Source organism: Gopherus flavomarginatus, chromosome 6 (genome assembly GCF_025201925.1).
Source record: "Gopherus flavomarginatus isolate rGopFla2 chromosome 6, rGopFla2.mat.asm, whole genome shotgun sequence".
In the NCBI taxonomy this organism is placed as follows: Eukaryota; Metazoa; Chordata; order Testudines; family Testudinidae; genus Gopherus; species Gopherus flavomarginatus.
Genome location: NC_066622.1, coordinates 99,042,324 through 99,060,351, shown reverse-complemented (window position 1 = coordinate 99,060,351; position 18,028 = coordinate 99,042,324). Strand labels below are relative to the sequence as shown.

General features: G+C 41.6%; 1 protein-coding gene across 1 annotated transcript in view; it reads right to left on the bottom strand.

Annotated features, from left to right (window-relative positions):
- The window catches only part of NPFFR1 (neuropeptide FF receptor 1), a 29,571-nt gene extending 12,951 nt beyond the window's left edge, over nt 1-16,620 (bottom strand). Inside the window, exons 1-2 of the mRNA XM_050959545.1 lie at nt 15,884-16,620; nt 10,585-10,896 (exon numbers count right to left, since the gene is read on the bottom strand). Of these exons, the coding sequence (XP_050815502.1) occupies nt 10,585-10,896; nt 15,884-15,890 (319 nt within the window). The 5' untranslated portion in view covers nt 15,891-16,620. The remainder of the gene's footprint in view (nt 1-10,584; nt 10,897-15,883) is intronic.
- Between the last annotated feature and the right edge of the window lie 1,408 nt (nt 16,621-18,028).

Here is an 18,028-nt window from a genome sequence, read left to right as displayed (position 1 = left end):
GGCTGTACATTCTAGCCTTTCTATAGCACATCTCCTCTTAATTGTTGGGTTAGATGGAACCAAATAAACTACTTGTTAAGCAGTTATAATATATTTTCATTTCATACAGGGTAGTGACCCTTCTGCAGTCTATCTGGAAATAGAGGAGCATTATTATTGAACTATGTGTGGTGAGATGCGGGAAGTATTTGATGCAGAGAAGCAGTAAGAAACAATAACCTGTTATATTGTACTCCATTTACGTGTGTTGCACCATGTGTAGGCTTTAACAAATACTACTAATTACCATGAATAATATGATTGCTCTGTTTCATCCACACTGTGAAAAATAAGCCAGCCCATGATAATTTAGGCTGAGAGAAGGGAGAGAAGTTTTAGTCTAATATTTATCTAAAATGTCACACACTGCAAATGAAGCCTTACAAAGATAATATTTCTACAGTAAAGTGAAAAAAGGAGGTTTATGTAGACCCAAGACCAAATTCAGTGAAGTTACAGCAGGGATGAATTTGGGCCATGCTCTTTATAGTTCACAATTTATAAGAAAACAAGAAAAAATGTCCTGATCTTTAAAAAAAAAATCTCATTCTTTGTTGAGTCACCCTGTGTGATACTGCTTCCCATATTTTTCATAGTACTATTATGATATGATTGTGTCATAGTCATAATGTATTTGATGCCAGGTAGATCATGTGAGGTATCATTGGAAAGTTATGATTTACTGAATATGATTATTCTATTTGTATGGAAATATCATTTTTGCATCTAAAGTTAGGAATATTGAATACATCTGTACTATAAAAGTGTTTGCACTTGGTGAATGTTCACCAGACAGAATGCAATCAGTCTGGCTAGCTAGCTGAGGACAAGTCAATGGACCATTAGGGAGAACAATAAGTCTTTGAAGATGCTAAATCGCCCACCTTCCTGAGAAGCTTTCCTGGGATGCTATAAATCGCCTCTGATTCATGGCTGCTTTGACACTGCAGGGTTATGTGTTCAAGTCACCTGGTACTGGACTCCATGATAGACCACCAGTATTTTTCCACTGAGGGGTGGGAGGGAATCACACTGAAAGACAATATGGAAATCCTCCATATGGAAATCCCACTTAAGACAGGAGAGTGAGTTAATCAGGGTTTGCTCTTCACTGAATCCTCGCCCAGGATCTAAGGGCTTGTCTACACTGCCAGGTGTTTATGAAAGCCTCCCCTCTCCAGAAAGACAAAAGTTTTGCCAGGGCAAGTGGCAGTGTAAACGGCTCGCTGTCAGCAGGAGTGCTCTCCTGTTGACAATGTGAACCTTGCTCATAGGGGGTGGAAGTATTTTCTTGGCAAAAGTGCCAACAAACAGCGTGTACACTGCCCGACTTTTAGCGACATGGCCATGTCGCTAAAAGCTGTGTAGCATAGACAAAGCCTAAGAAACAAAGACAAAGTGGGGGAGAAGGATTGAGCCCAGGCTGGGAAGGAGTCTGGCCTGTGAAAGAACTACTTGGAGTTTTAGGCTGCAAGCCAGGGTGGATAAAAATCAATGGTTTAAAAAAAAAATCAGGATTTTTTGATAAAATGCTTTTTGAGGAAAAAACCTATCTAAAGATAGTTTTAATTAAGATACATAATATCTCAAAGATATCTCATCATGGAATAGGGATTATAAATTCTAATTCTATAGTATGAGACAATATATTCATGTAATGTTTAAGAAACGTTTTGTAAATGAATTCCAATAGTCCATGGAGTAGGGACCCAATCTTATGGGGTTCCAGGGGCTTCTGTATAGACTATTTAGGTTAATATTTCTATCTACCCAATGGGATTCAGTGCTCAGTCTAGAAGATACCATCAGAGATGCTTAGTTTTGCAGTTCTCAAACTGTGGATTTGTGTCTCCAGAAGTAACATGCTTATTAACAGCAAAAATGTTTTTAAATAAATAAATAATATATAGAGGTGAGAAATAATAGACCTCAACCCTGTTGTTCCTCTGCAAATTTGTGTACACAGAGTCAATCCCTTACCTCTCTCTAAAAGTGCAAAGTTTAAAAAAGTTCAATGAATAGAAGATTGTTGGGGGAGGAATAGATCTGGACAAGGAGAAGACGTCTGGAAATAAATGTGAGAAGGTGGGGACAGGCAGTAGAAACAAAAGTGGAACTGTGTGAGCTGCATATTCCAGGAGTCTTGAGGTCTTTCTGAGTGTGGCCTTCATTGATTTGAGATCTACCATACCATTCTCTCACTAGAAGGGAAAACCTATAATGGCAACAGGCCGTAAAAGAGACTCAGTTTGGGAATAAGAACCATTCAAGAAATATATGTTTGCTGCTGATGTTTTAAAGAAAGTCACACCCAGTGAACTGGTGGAAGTTACTTAAGTACTTGGATTCAGAGACTGTTGAAGTGATAATCTCACTTTTAACAGCAGTAGCTTCTTCTGCCAGTGTAGAAAGAATATTTTCTTCCTTTGGACTAATTCATTCCAAATCGAGAAATCGTTTGGGACCTGAAAAAGCAGGAAAGCTTGTTTTTCTTTTCCAGATTATGAGCAAACAGGAAAATGAAGGTGAACATGACTGAGTTAGCTGCAGAAACCAATATTTTAAGTTTCTCATGTTGATCTGGCAGACATAATTGATTTAATTTTTTTTAATATTTCATTTAACTATTTTAGTTTAAAACAATTTTAACAAAAACAAACCTGATTTTAAAAAATTGAATGTGTAACTAAATTAAAAAATTCATATGCTTGTTTTGTTAAAATATTGTACGTTTGCTGTTGAAGAAAAAAAATCCAGAATACATAACGCTGTTTTAGTTAAATAAAACAATTTAAATGTCTGTCTAGTGATGTTCTCCTCCTAATACAGCATGGCAAGAAAATCCTCCGAATATTAATAATTAACCTGTTGAATTGGAGATAGTTCACCTCCCAATGACTTCATAAATATCTGCTTCAATTGCCTTTGGTAAATGAAATAACCAAACAATCCTTCATTTTCTGATATAGTTGTAAAACTAATCTGAAAAGTTTTCAAAATAAATCACTTTAAAAATGTATAGTATGTACCTTCTAAAAATAAAACTACATCTATCTCTGAGTTGTGAAGAATATGTATTAAGGTTATAACAAGCAACAAGAATGCACTTTTATGTAGAAATCCATGATTAAATTGAGTCTTCCTGACTAGTGATTTAAATAATGATTTAAATCAATTTGATCTAAATCAAAACCACCTCGCTGCAAGCAAGAGCAGCTTGCCTTCAAGAACCTCTGAAATCTGCCTAGAACAAGATTGAGGGTGAGAAATTACCACTTGTAACCAGTTTCTTTAGTATCTTAAGCTTGTATTGCATTTTTGTTTTATTTGCTGGGTAATCTGCTTTGATCTGTTTGCTATATCTTATAATCACTTAAAACCTATCTTTTGTAGTTAATAAATTTGTTTTTGTTTTCTCTAAAACCAGCTGGTGGAATTCATAACTGGGAGTGGGGGTGAAAAGCTGTGCAGATCTTCTTCCACGTTGAGGGAGAGGGCAAATTTCAATGATCTTACGCTGTACACATCTCTGTGCAGCACAAGGCAATACAATTTTGGGTTTACACTCCAGAGGGGGTGTGCACTATAGTGCTGGGCAATTCCTTAGCTGAGTTTTCCCATGCAGAGCTGACCTCAGCATCTGTGAAACTGCGGCAGGGTTTGTCCCTACCTGTGTGTGTGCTGGTAAACTGCAGTCTGAAGCTGAGGGACGGTTTGGATGGCTTGTCTCACCAGTACAGTATAAAGGGAACCTGGGCTGGTGGGACAGGTGGGCTCAGTGGTACCCCCGTTTCAGGTGGCACCCCGAGCGGGAGGTGTAGCCCGCCACACCCTGATCTACAATTTATCTTTCAGTATCCATAGGGACATCTAAACTGATAAACAAAATCAAGTAATCCTAAAACCCAATAACCCCTATCTCCCTTCCATCTCTAAATTCATTAACTGTGCAGCGTACAATTGCTGTCTGGAGTTCCTCTCCTCCAATTCATCCTCCATCCTAGATCTTCTCCAATCCAACTTCTGTCCCTTGCTCTCCACTGAAACTGTTCTTGACAAAATCTCTAATGATCTCTTCCTAGACAAGCCTCAGAAACATCCTCATCCTCCTTGAGCTGTCACCCGCCTTTGATACAGTTAAGCATGCTCTTTTTCTTGGAATCTTGTCCTCCCTTGGTATCCATGACTCTGTCCTCTTCTGGTTCTCTTCCTAATCATTCCTTCAGCGTATCCATTGGAGAATTCGCCTCACCCTCAGCTTTCTGTGGGGGTTCCAGAGGGCTCTGTCCTTGGTCCCTTTTTCTTCTCCCTCTTCATCTTATCCTTGGATAATTGCACCCACAAACAATAATTCAACTAATAGCTCTATGCTGATGACTCACAGATCAATCTTTCTACTCCGGTCCTGCCTCTTTCTGTCCAAACTAAAATCTCAGCCTGCCTCTCTGACATCTCCTCATGGATGTTTAGCCATCAGCTCAAGCTCAATATGGCTAAAACATAGCTCTTAAGCTCCCCTGCCCCACAAGCTCTCCCTGCTGCTTCCTTTCTCAATCATAACCATCCATCCTGTCTCCATTCAGGCCCCTAGGATGGGCATCATCTTTGACTTGGACAGCTCTCTAGGTTCTCACATCACAGCTATGTCTAAATTTTTCCTGATTCTATCTGCATAACATCTCTAAGACACAATCTTTCCAATCCATCCACACAGATAAAACTGTCATCCAGGATCTCATAGTTTTGCATCAAAATTACTGCAACAGCCTTTTCTCTGGGCTTGACAAGTGCAATTGTGCGCCTCTCATACCCATTCAGAATGCTGCTGCAAAGATCATTTTCTTAGCTTGTCAACTTGATCACGTCATGTCTCTCTTTGCATACCTCTACTGGCTCTCCTTCTCCATCACATCAAACATATGCTGCTTGTCTTCACTTTTCAAGCCCTTCACAATCTATTCCTATCTCCCTTTGCTACTGCGAGGTAAACTGCTGCCTCTGATTGGACAGCGATGCCAGCGTTCATTGCCCACTAGTTACATTTTCAAACAAGCACTTTGTGCTTTCCTTTATGCTGCCCTTCACACTTGAGAGGAGCTCCCTTTCAACATCCACAAAGCTACATCATTATCTCTCCTTAAAACTTTCCTTTGGTATGCTGCCTACAAAAAACTTGACAGGTGTAGGCCACAGGTACCACTGCCTATGATGCTGACCAATACTGTCTCATGGTTTCCTTATACTTCCCTGTCCATCTGTTCTCTCTTGTCTTATATTTAGATGTAAGCTCTTTGGGGCAGGAACTGTCTTTTTTCAATGTTTGTAAAGTGCCTAGCACAATGGGGTCCATGACTAGGCTCCTAGGTATTATGGTAATACAAAGAATAAAGAAGAAAAGTCAATATCCAGTACAGTGTAACCCAGAAGAGATAGAGGAAATTTTAATGTCCTTTCCCCACCGAGAGAGCTGCCCAGCATTATTAAAAAGCTCAGATGAGTGCATCAGCTTCTCCTCTGTTTTAAATCTGGCTCTCATGCACTGAACTGCAGCCATCATCTTTGTGTCTGACATTCTAAAACTAGACAGAGTTCTCTTCGGAGTCTAGTCAGAAGGATCACAGGCTGTTGAGTAACGCTGTAGCTTCCTTCCTTTCCATAAACTATCCACTATGGCTTACTGCACCATGGTGTTGTGTGTTATATAGTGCAAACTACCTCTTCAGTAAATGAATAACCACTATATAAGTATTACAGGGTTTATATCCTTGTGGTCTGTATCCATTAGAGGGTGATGTTATCTAACACAGTTGACAAAGTTTGGCATTCCGTCCAAGAGGGGGCAGTGGTACATGTACACACTAGCCATGACATTAAAGACTCAGAGTCTCTATTTGCTTATAGGGCTAGAAACTGGGAATTGGGCCCAGGTTTCCCACCTGACAGTTCACAGAACTAATTACTAAGCCACAAGGGAGATAGGTGTTTATATTTAGTATTAGATATTCTATTGAACTTTTTTTTTTTACTGTGGTTTCAAACTGGAATTGCAGCAGGGTATTAAATGTGCTTATGTTAATTATTAAATTGTAGTGTCTAGCATACCTGGTAGTTAAACTATTTCACTGCAAGTATTCTCTCTTATTAACATTCAGCCAGTCAGTCAACAGGGAGGTGGAGAGGATGGTAGAACAAGCTGAGATACACAATATACCATATGACATAGAGGAAATTATATAGTGTACAGGACATCAGGAAAAAACTACTTGATACCTTTCCCCAGACACAAAGATTCCAATATTTAGGTACAGGTATACTCCGAAAAGTGGTACTGTTAAAATGATATGAGACCCAGATGGTTCTTCTCATTGACAGCCGTGAAAGCTTACCTGGGACCTGAAAGCTGGGTTCTTTCTGCTTCTTATACTGTCACCAAAAATACAGATTCTGCACTAGATCTGGCTAGCACTTATGGAGGTGAGCAGTAGCGGAAAGAGTTGGGAGCCTTCCCCTCTTGTGCAGCTTGCTTAAGGGTCAAGTAGAATTTCAGATCCTGAGCTTAGGGGATAATTCCTTTCTAAGGCACAGGGACTGGAGAAGAGTAGATGGAGCCAAGGCTCCACCCTGCCATGCTCAGAAGAACGACTACCTCTCCTGAACTCCTTTTTGTATGCTTCTTTGCACACTGGGGAGCTCCAAAGGCGTTTTACTCCTTGAGTCAGAATATCTGCAGTTCTCCCTGTGGGAGGGGTGGTTCTTCATCACTTCACTGGCACATTTTAACCTTCTGTAATGAGAGCTGAGTGGAGTATTGTGTTGATGATACTGAACATGAAGCAGAATATACTGCAGCTGAATTGGTTCTGCGGTGCTAACAGGAGTAAAAGATGTTGCTTGGCAATATGTGAGAATATATTGTGTGCTTGGAAAACCCACAGAGAACAGACGGAGTAAAACAAAAGTGATGTTTTTACATATGGTAGTCATTTTCCTAACCAAACTGGCCCTTTAAAATAAAGTTAGTTAGTTTATACTCTCCCTGTTCCTATTTTAAACACCACTATAATGCTAGTTTCCTTTTGTACTGGGGACCAGCAAATAGAACAAGGGTATCAAAGGAGTACTACATGAAGGAGAAAGGAGTAAGAAAGCAGTGATAAGTGCCACAGAGGATTCAGAGAGCTGCTAGGACGGTTGGGGAGAGGGATTCTCCAGAAGTCGGGAGATCCTGAGTAATAGGGTGACCCAAAGGTGTGTCAGAGAAGTAGGGGAACACTAGGAAGGTTTGCAGATAAAGTCAAAGAAGTTGTAAGTGGGTTGACAAAGCAACAGCAAGAAGAACGGGGGAAGTAGAGAATATTAATGTTATTTTTTCTCTTTCTTGCATCCAAGATAATGGTCTAATCCCATGTCTGGTCAGCTTCCTTATTCATTTAAATTGCTGCTATGTGCTGGGTTCCCAACATCTCGTCTAATTGAGAGCCCAGGGCAAACGAGCCCGGTTTGATTTATCTTTCCCTAACAATGTTGCACTCCTACAGTTGAGTGTCTGAAGCCTGTACGAAATCATCTCTAATAAATCCAGTGCATTTATCTTGTGAGTTTGATCAGATCTTCTTGCTACTGAATGTCTGGTTAGAAGACTGCAATTACATGAGGTTGGTTTTATTTTTGCTGTAATCAGTGACTCTAGATGAAAGTTTCATGGATCATATAAGACATTTAAGTAGATGGAGAAAAAAACAACTGGTTGCACTGAGTTTGAAACACACAAAAGTAAAAACAACAACACTGACACATTCTAATTAATTCACGAGCTTTTTTTCAGGTCACCATGGTACACGACAAGAGCTCCGATGGAAGAGGGTTGTTGTAATAAGCGAGATTAAGAGCACCACAGCCTCCTGTCATACTTATTTCACACATCCTATCATATATTTTGCCCTTCAGAAATGTTCGTGATGATGGGGAAGAAAAGAAAAGCAAATTGCTGCTTTCTTCTGTCTTCTGAAATCTACTTGCTGCAGAGAAACACAGCCAGCGAAATCTATACTCAAGGCTACAGCCCACAAAAGAAAAAAGTATCAAAGGGAGAGGGAGGCAAATCAGCGTTTAGGAATTAATTGAATTGCTGTGCTAATAAATGTTTTGTCAATCAGGCTGTCTGATATTTGTATTTTAACGGCACTCAGTGCTCATGATTACAGTGTGCCATCTCATGCAATTCACTGGAAGATGGCTTCTCTGTTTAATTAAATGCAGCTATTTTCCCTGCTTTGGTTTTTGTGAATTTAGTAGCTGTGAAAGGTGGAGATTGTAGTCTGCTATTTACTCACAGAACAGATCCAGTACCACCAGTGACAGTGGTAACTAGCTTCCCTCCATGTGCCTCCTCTCTAATCTTGAGGGAGTTTCTTTAGGAAAGAAGGGGGTTCATTCTTCAGGCCTAGTCAGTCTTTGGTCTCTCTGCTGAGATTACCACAAAAGTGCCAACGGGTGCCAAGTGTGGCTATTGTTTTATCACGTGGCTACTTGCCCACACAAACTGGACTGAAACCATCAACTTCTGGACCTGCTGTGCTGTACTCTTTTGCTTCTCATATAGTGTCACACATTTACATTGCCAAGGAAATCTTTCCAATCTTTGAGGGATGAGACAGATGATACTGCCAAAGGCAGGGAGACTGCCATGCAGTGGATCTGAATTACTAATATCTTAAGCCTCAATTTCAGGAAATCCACCGTGGTGTTTTATTGGCCCCCACGGCGGGGAGTTCTCTTCACCATCACTCTTCTGAGGCAGCTTATGTTAGTTGGTCTGCAAATGATACTGGAATTAGGAAATAAACTGGTATGTTCTTGATGTGGCTGACAGGTGTTGGAGTAAGGATGGGAAGAAGGGGAAAACCAAAAGAGAAAAACTGGATCTCTCATTGGACCTTCACAGCATTTAAAATTCCACTGCATCCTGCTGCTTCTGCCTCTTGCCAATGATATTCTGGGTTCAGTAAACCTTTACGGCATCAGAGTTGCCCACTGGGTTATAATTTGTTTACCATGATCTTGTGAAAGCTAGCAATATATAATTCATCCAGAAATGATCAGCTACAAAATAAAAGATAAAGAAGTGAAAATACAGATACACCCCCGTCCCACCCCCCACAAAAAATATGTGGAAGAGAAGGCCCATATTTGCCACTGACATCTGCCCTAGAAGTTCCTGCTGTTTTGTCTCTTTAAGAGTTGGTTTAACTCAGCCTTTTTGTGTAGGAAATAGATATTTTTGCGGAGTTTCTGCTTTACTGGCTTGATTCCCTGTAATGTCACAAATTGTAGAAAGTGGGAAGGGATTTCTGTCTTCAAATTGCTCAAAAGAGATATAGGTAAATCAGTGTTGCCAAATCTTGTGCTATATGATGCTTTCATTAAAGCCCCAGCTTCTAGAGTTATATAATATGTGAGCAGCTCAGGTTTTTTTCTACAGCAAGTTTCTAGTCCTCATGGTTACAGAGAAGAGCTTGAACACATGACTACAATGTAACCCAAAGGCTCAAAAGCCAGAATGCAAATAAAAAGAACGCCCATTTTAAAAAAACTCATGATTTTTAAGCCCATTTTGTGATTTTTTCGGGGCCTGTCTTATTACTTTTGAATGCTTGGGGTTGGTGGTACTGAATTTGGCATCCTACCTTTCCATTTAAATCTTTAGATTACAGGAAAGAAGCAGCTATCATACAGTGAACAAAACCAAGAGGCTAGGCACAGTAGAGGAACAGCGTGCTGGATGTTTGGTGGGGGAAGAGAAGAGACGTAGGTCAGCTGGAACAGGGGAAATGGTTGCACAGGCAGCTGTTGTGAGCCAGCTGTGCTGAAAAAAAGATCTTCAGGCTGTTTTTGACATGCCACCTTTCAATGGCCTGGAGTTATGAATGTATCAGGTATAGTGCACAAATGTCGGGGCCTGTATGTCTTCATTAGAATGATGTAGACTTGGTAAGGAATGAGCAGGAAGAACTTGGGGATTCTTACTCTGCTGCTGTTCATACAATCTGTGAAATAGGACTAAAAGGAGTTGCTGGTCCCTTAACACTCAGAAACAAAATCACAATATTCAATGTGGAAATCATAATCAGAGATGTTCCTCTCTGCCTGCATTGAAGTTCACCTTTGTTCACAATATTTCCACCAGATCTCATTCAGTACTATTCACAGAGGCCCTGCCTTTCTCCCAGTTCCTAGAAAAGGGACATCCAGGTCAAAGATCAACAAATTCTGCTGGAAGGGTAGAATGGTGGGAATGTTGAAAAATTTGCCTGAAGACCTGAGACTTATGATCTAGGAAGTAGTTGTACCAATGTTCTACATTATTTCCCTTCCCACTGGGACTCCTCACTTAAGCCTCAGACTAAAAAAGTCCAACAGTCTCAAATAGATTCCTCCTCCAGTTCCCCCAACCCTTGGGATTCATAGTTCCTAAGCCACTTCTTTCCTTCTCCTCCTTCAGACTTTTCTTTTGTGATCTGGGTCACTGTTCATTCCCTTGCTCACCTGTGATCAGGTTATCCACTAGGGTGGTTGGCATACAGAAAATGCCCACCAGCAGATCACTGATGGCCAGGTTGAGAATGAACATGTTGGTAACGGTCCGCATCTGCCGATTCTTCAGCACGATGACGCCTACCAGCATATTGCCAATCATGCACATCAGGAAGATGAAGATGTAGGCCAGGATGAACATGGCAGCTATGGGGGAGGAGTGCTGATAGTAAGACGAAAAAGTATACTTCTCCCTGAAGATACGATTTCTGCTGTCATTCTTGGAGTATGGTGAGCTGCTGTTGGAGGGGAGAAAAGTGTCACCTACAGGAAACAAGGTAGAAAAATAAACTCATGAAAGCCCAGTCTGATAAAGGGATTATTTGATTCACATCCAAGGCCTTTTGTGGTTTATTTTCATTTACATTTTCATGTTATACATAAGAAATAAATAATGGTGCATGATTTATGACTAGGCAAAGCTGGACAGAATAGCAGCATAAACTGGTCAAATGACTCAGCAGAAAAAAAAAAGCAGCTAGCAAGTCTTTTCTTCAAGGATCAATAGTGAATAAGAAATTGAAAGTTAACAGAAAGCTTGGGTTAGAATCAGTCCTATGGATGTAGAGCTCATCCTTCCCAAAGTCTTTCTCCCCGTGTAGTCACTATTACAGCTCTTCCACCTAAGGATCTGTGTGAGGGGAGCGGGAAGCTCAGCAGAAGTTACTCTCTTAACCATCAGGGCCAGGCACGCCCTTGCCCTATCACCGGCCAATTTTCACTTTGCTCATTATTTGCTGCCCACACACACATTTGTCAGAGATGTCATGAATGACTCTCACAGCTTGGTGAGAAATCATTCATAACTGATATTACCCCTGCAAAATTCACACTTATTACTAGAGATGTTACAATGAATTAATTAACACTTGCAGAGTGCTGCTATTACCAACTACAAACAGCTACAAACGAGTGGCACCTTACTTCCATGTTTGTCTCACCTATTTTGACTACCACCACCACTTTTGGTTATGCTGAGAAATAGAAGCAAGATACCACTGCTACAAGCCCCGCCCCCAACTGACTTTCAGCCTAGTGAAAAATGTAAAAAATGTGAGGCCAGACAGTTAGATTCTTTGCACTTTGCAAATTCACCCAGGTTCTAGCCCTGTGGATTCTTACAAAAAAGGCTTCTTAAGTTACTACCTGGATTTCTGCCTCTCACAGAGAATAAAAAATGAAGCAGCTGTAAAGTGCAGAGTAGATCAAGATACTGGGGATCAGGTACTGCAGTTTACAGGGGCCCTGGGCTCAGCAGTTAATCAGAAGCAGAATAGCAGGGCGTGGTACAGCACACAACTGAGTGCCGATGGCTGACTTCCTGATGCAGTGGATTTGGATTGTCTGGGCTGCCTCATTCTTGGGAGGATGATCAAAGACTTGACTAGCAAAAGCAGTCAGAGCTGGTAAACCTCGTTGGCAGCGATTTGGTTTTGTAAACCCAAAATAAGAGATGGATTGGAACCAATTCCAATTTCACTGAAACCCCAAAGTTAGGGGTTTCAAATGTATATTTGGATTTTAACTCATCTCCACTTAAGACTGGGAAAAAGACAAATTTACATCCTACAGGCTAAGGGGAGGAGTCATTTGTAGAGGACGGTTGGGGAAAAAGAGCTTGTTTGGGGAGGCAGGAGGAGAAGCTGTGCAGAAAGTTCCAAAACTTTGATAGATATAGGACTTGATTAACTTTAATACACCCTTTGAACCTGATGGGTCCTGTGTCTCTTGGGTCATTTAGGGGAAAGAGGAAGGCTCATAGAGGCTGCAAATCTTTTGCATTTTATTATTGTTTATTAATTTTAGGATGGGGCCAACCCAAGCCGCAGATCCAAATGGCCTGTACTTTGGAGATATTTTGGGTTCAAATCCAGCCCTGGAGTTTTCCTGCTTGAGCCTCTATAGTTCTTAACTACTTGGTTATTCTAACTGTGATTTTATTCCTTTCCTGTTGCTGGTGTCCTCTGAGCTGCCAAATGACTATTAATGGGCTTCTTTATAGCTTTTCAGAATGGGATTTGTCCTTATTAGTGTTTCTTTTATTGTTATTCCAAACACTCTCTCTTCCATTGCTCTCTTCTACCCTTTGCTTGTCTTCCTCTCCTGTACAACACTACTTCTCCTGAGATCTCCTTGATGATAACAAATGATGTCCGAGTTACAGCTAATGACAAAAAGGGCAAAAAGGTGAACCTCACATGGTCATACTGAAGATGCCTTTGCAAACTCAGTTTCTTGGTGTGCTCCTGCATCCATAAAGACAGAGACCTGCACTCATGCAGACGCAATTCAAGATCCAGGACCTTGGTTTGTTTGTTTGAAAATGTGACTTAATCACCAGTGATGAGAGAGAGAGGTTATCTGATCTATAGCTGACATGTGATAAGGAAAATATAAACCAGATGTCATACGAACTATAAACTTTCAAAAGGGAACACATCAGTTTTGCAGTTCTTCATTATGATTAATAGTAAAAAAGTATATGTGGTACTGGTGTGTTAGAGCATTTGATTTCTTTTGACTTGTTTTAAGTGAATATAGAAGCAAAGGTGCAGTTGCACTTGAAGAGAAGTTCTAGATCTCAAACAAAAAGCTTCCAGTTCAGTTCTGCTCTGGAAAGTGTAAGAACGGCAGCTCCTCAAACTCACCCTGCAATTTTCAAGTTCAGCTACTCTCTTTTTGGCTCATGTATCACTAGCATTAAAGATTAAAATTCTGATCAGAATCTAGTTGTTAATTCTGCTGAAGATGTTCAAACCAAAATAAACTCACTGTTTGTACTACAGCAGCACCTAAAGACCCCAGCTGAGACTACAACCCCATAGTCAGGCACTGTACAAACAAATAGTGAGACACAGTCTTGTCTCAGAGTTTACAATCTAAGCAGACAAGGCAGACAAAGTAGGAGAGGAAAAAAAGAGGCACAGGGAGATGAAGGGACTTGCCCAAGATTGTACAGCAAGTCAGTGACAGAACTAGGAATAGAACCCAGTTGTCTTGAGTCCCAGTCCAGGTCACAGCTACACTATGCTGACATTGTACCACTCATCCTTTGGCTCTGCAGGGCTGATAGGAGCACAAATTGAGATTCATCAGCAGAGTATACACCCCCCAATTCAGAATTCACACATAAAGAAGAGACTGGTTGAATAAGAAAGCACCATTTCGACACAGTCTCTTCTCATAGTCAAGCAGCACTTTCAGGAGCTGTAGTAGCTACAGCACATTTGCTTGTCATGTTGTGCATGCTGAGGATGTGCTTTTGGTATCAGCAGCATGCAGCAATACAGGATGCTGTTCTGGTGTCACTGTGTGAACAGTGGAGTGTAACTTGGCTTAAAGACTACATGTCCAATCAGAATAAGGTACTGGTTTGTCTGAGCTGTCTCTGGTCAGGCAGCTTCCATTAATCAGAATAGGTAATGTCTATAGTTAACATTGCCTGAAACTTGCCATTGCAAGACATTGTGTTCAGTTGCTAGACCTTGGCCAAACCTTAACTGTTTGCATAAAATTTCCCATGCCAGTTGTCTACCTAAGGCAGACATTTTTTTGGAAAATTTCAGCTAAAATGATTGAGCCTTTTCTGAGAACAAGATAACGGTACAAATACATTATTCTGCCCCTGTTAAAAATAATTGTTATAAAACATTTTGTTGAGAAGCTCTAGCCAATCTATGCTTTGCAACAGGGACTTGAAATATGGCAGGAGAGTCACGTTGGTGTCAAAGAAAGTGTCTTTCACCATCCCAAGGAAGATTTTGCTGTATTTAGGTAAGTTATAATCACTGAAAAAAATCCCAGTTTACACATGCTCAGCAGAGACTTGTTAGAATTTGGCAGCTAAATCCTCTGAAGATTCTCTCTCTCTCTGCAATTGCTCCTTCCAGCTGCTGGGGGCCATGTTGGTGTTAGGCACAGGAAGGCTTTCCTGTGCTCTTGGTGTTCCCCCTGCTGCTGCCCAGGTAGCATGGAGGGAAAGGGAAGGAGCTGCCTGACTAATGCAGAGAGGAGAAGAATGGGGTCAGGGAAGAAAGCCAGGAGCAAGAGAGGTCAGAGAATGGTTGGGGAAGACGACAGGAATAAGCATGGGAGAGGGACATAAGACGAGGATGGGGGGGGAGGGCAGAAGCCATTGAAAGACAGGAGTGTGTATGGTAAGAGGAAGACAGGAACCAGGGGATAAGAGCAGATGGGGAGGGGACAGGAGCTGGGGGAATGGAGGGACAGAGGCAGAAAGGGACAAGGTGAGGCTGGGGTTGGAACACAGGCAGAAGGGTCACTAGTTGAAGTGTTTGAGTTGGGCACATAAGCAGCCTTCAGTCAGGAAGGATCCTTTCCCCAGCATTTATTTTGAGGGGGTTGAGGTATATGGGGGAATGTGAATATTGAAAATAGGGTCCTGGGCATGGTATTTCCCTTGCTGATGTAAGGGTGTATGAAAAACCTCATTCGCAGCCCACTGAAGTCAATTAGAGTCTTTCCTTGAATTTCATGGGCGTTTGGGTCAGGCTCCTTGTGTGATTATCTAGGCATGAGCTGTTATGTGCTTATACAGAGGAACCCATTTCAGTCACCTGTAATGTGACCCCAGATTATGTCAGTGCATTTCAGTGTGTAAATTGCAATTTGCTTAACATGAACCTTCAGATTGGTAAAGCTTTCTATGAAGAAAATGACTTCACTTTAAGAAGGGTTAGCTGTAGTATTCTTGTCAAATGTATGGTTCCACATATGTATGAAGTCTTGACAGCTGGTGGAGAAAGGCTCCTTTCTTCACTCTGTACTTTTATTAAAACGGCAATTAAATTAAATGCAAAAAATTACATTATTGCAATATTTTAGCTATTTCTAAACCCACAAGAGCCAGGAAATGCAAGATTATGGCTCACACTGCAACTATAACTTGACTAAATTTAACTTATACTAAGCATCAAAGGCTTAAATGTTAACAGCCTAGAATATCACTCTCTCTCTCTCACACACACTCACACACAGTTATGGTTGTTGTGGAAGCCACAGAATTAATGTTTCCTCTCCGTCTTCTCTCCTTCTCTGCAGTATTAAATAGTTTTCCCATACATTTCACGGAAGACAAATATGCCATAATAATTTAGCTATAAGAGACTGATCCGAAGCCCACTGAAGTCAGTGAAAAGACTCTCATTGACTTTAGATCAGGCCCTAAGAGAACTGAATTGAACACCTGCAATATACATTTGACAAGGAGATAGAAACTGGATGTCCTCACCTTCCATGACAGAGCCTGACCCCGATTCTTGCTTCAGTATATTGGAGTGTTGTATTGTTTGCAGGTAAACTGGAGTCTTGAGATCAGAGCAACTCCTTAATGTTTCTCTTTATCTAGCTGCAGCCTCCTGCTATCAGAGAGGGAGCAGCAACTCTGCTGTGGTGATGAATGCTATCTTGAGCCACTGCTAGTTTGAGTCCTCCTGCACACAGCCACTCTCCTCAGGTTCTCAGAGCTTCCGGATAACTCACGAAAGATACCTGCAGAATTGTAGCATTTTTTCTTTCATAAAATTCCCATAGAGTTCAAGGGTTCTCAATCCTCCAGGCAGTCTACTCCATTTCCAAGGAAGGAGATGAAGGGAGGTAATATTTTTGTCCAAGTCCAAGAAGACAGTCAAGTGCGAGGACTTCGTTAAAGCAATGGGGTTATTAGTTAAGGATGACTGGAGTCCACGCTGGAGACTTGGTGGATACTGAATTTGCAGCTATTCCAAACATGCTTTTCTAGGGGGAGGGAAGAGGGAGGGAAGAATCAGAATCCTTTTGCAAAGACACCTGTTGAAATGCTTCCTAATGCTCAGTCCCTTTGATACAGTCTTTGTTATGGGATTAAGACATCTCAAAATGCTCCAGCCCTCTCACTCAAACAGCTCCAAAAATTTCTTCCCATCATCAGAGTTGCAAGCTGAGCTTGTGGAGCTGTTTCCAGTTCAGCTGGAGAATGAAGCACGCGTTGTTAGCTCATCAGCCCTCTTGCATTCTCTGTGCATGACTTCTGTCTTCGCTCAGCTTCTGCTCCTCGGACTCTCTACACACCAGCTCTTACTGCTCAGCAGAAAAGAGGCTGATTCTATTAGTTCAGGGCAAAGTGTGTGCGTGTGTGTGTGTGAGCTATATCTCCCCATTGTCATGGTTACTGGAACACCTTTTGGATGTACAGGCAAACAGCTGGACAATTAATTACAGTATCTGCAGCTGCTCTCATTTATCACCTGGGCAAAGTGAAGGGTGTAATCACTATACTGAATAACAGGAAAAGTCAGACTAATCTCCAGCAGCCTCTTTGTGTCTTGCTTGCTGATAGTGTGTGCTATTGCACCTGTTCAGGGAACAGTGTCTTAGTGGCACAGTGCCCAGCGGAATCTGTTAATCCTAGTCAGAAGGGATTGAGTACTGTCTCATCTTTTTATCCTGGTGGCAACACTGGACACAGAGTGACTCCTTCCCTTTGTAGTGGTGAACATGAGAGAAAATATACAGTCCTGATGGAGGAATGGCCAGCGAAGCAGATTTTCTATCCTGAGAACAGGTGGCAGGATCCTGACAAGGGCAGTCAGGACCAATGATCAGAGCAGCATCAAACCCGAGGCTGAGAATTGTAGAGGAGTTCATAGCCAAGTTCCAGGCTGAGATTAATATCAACCATCAGAGTCCATGTCACATTTCAGGGGCCAGGTCAGGAGGCAAGGTCCAAATCAAGCTGAGGTGAGAGCCAGGAGTTCGAGAGCAGGAATGGCCATGGCAGCTACAAGAGATCCATAGTGTTCCCTGGTTGCTTCCTGGGCCACTCCTTGGGTTTATATAGGATGAGGAGCTATGAGGCTGCTGCCCGTTAGATCCCTTGAGACGGGACTTCCCATGGTCCATGTCCACAGCAGGTCATGGAGTGTGAGCTGGTTACAGCTGTTGCTGGGTGACAGTGTGGAGTTGACTGCTGTCTAACAGCTTTAGAGGGTTGGGTTCACAACCCACTGGGCCTTACATTAAGTAAACAATTATCTGCTGTTTGTAATTTTTTTACTAGGACACACACATTTCAGCCTAGGGGCTGTTTTTAAACTCTTCATTTTGTCTGTTCCTGGGATACGAGGGCGAGGATGGCTCAGCAGTTAGGGTGCTAGCCTTGAAGACTCATGTTAAATGCCCTACTTTACTATAGTCTCCCTGAGTGATCTTGGGTAGTTCACTTAGGGCTTGTCTACAAGGGGCAATTTACCAGTATAAATGATGATGGTAAATTTCTCTGCATAGAAAGGCTCTTAGTCTCTCTGTGCCTCAGTTCCCCATCTGTAAAATGGAGATGATAGGATTTCCCTACCTCACAGAAGTGTTGTGAAGATAAATTAATTAAAGATTGTGGGCT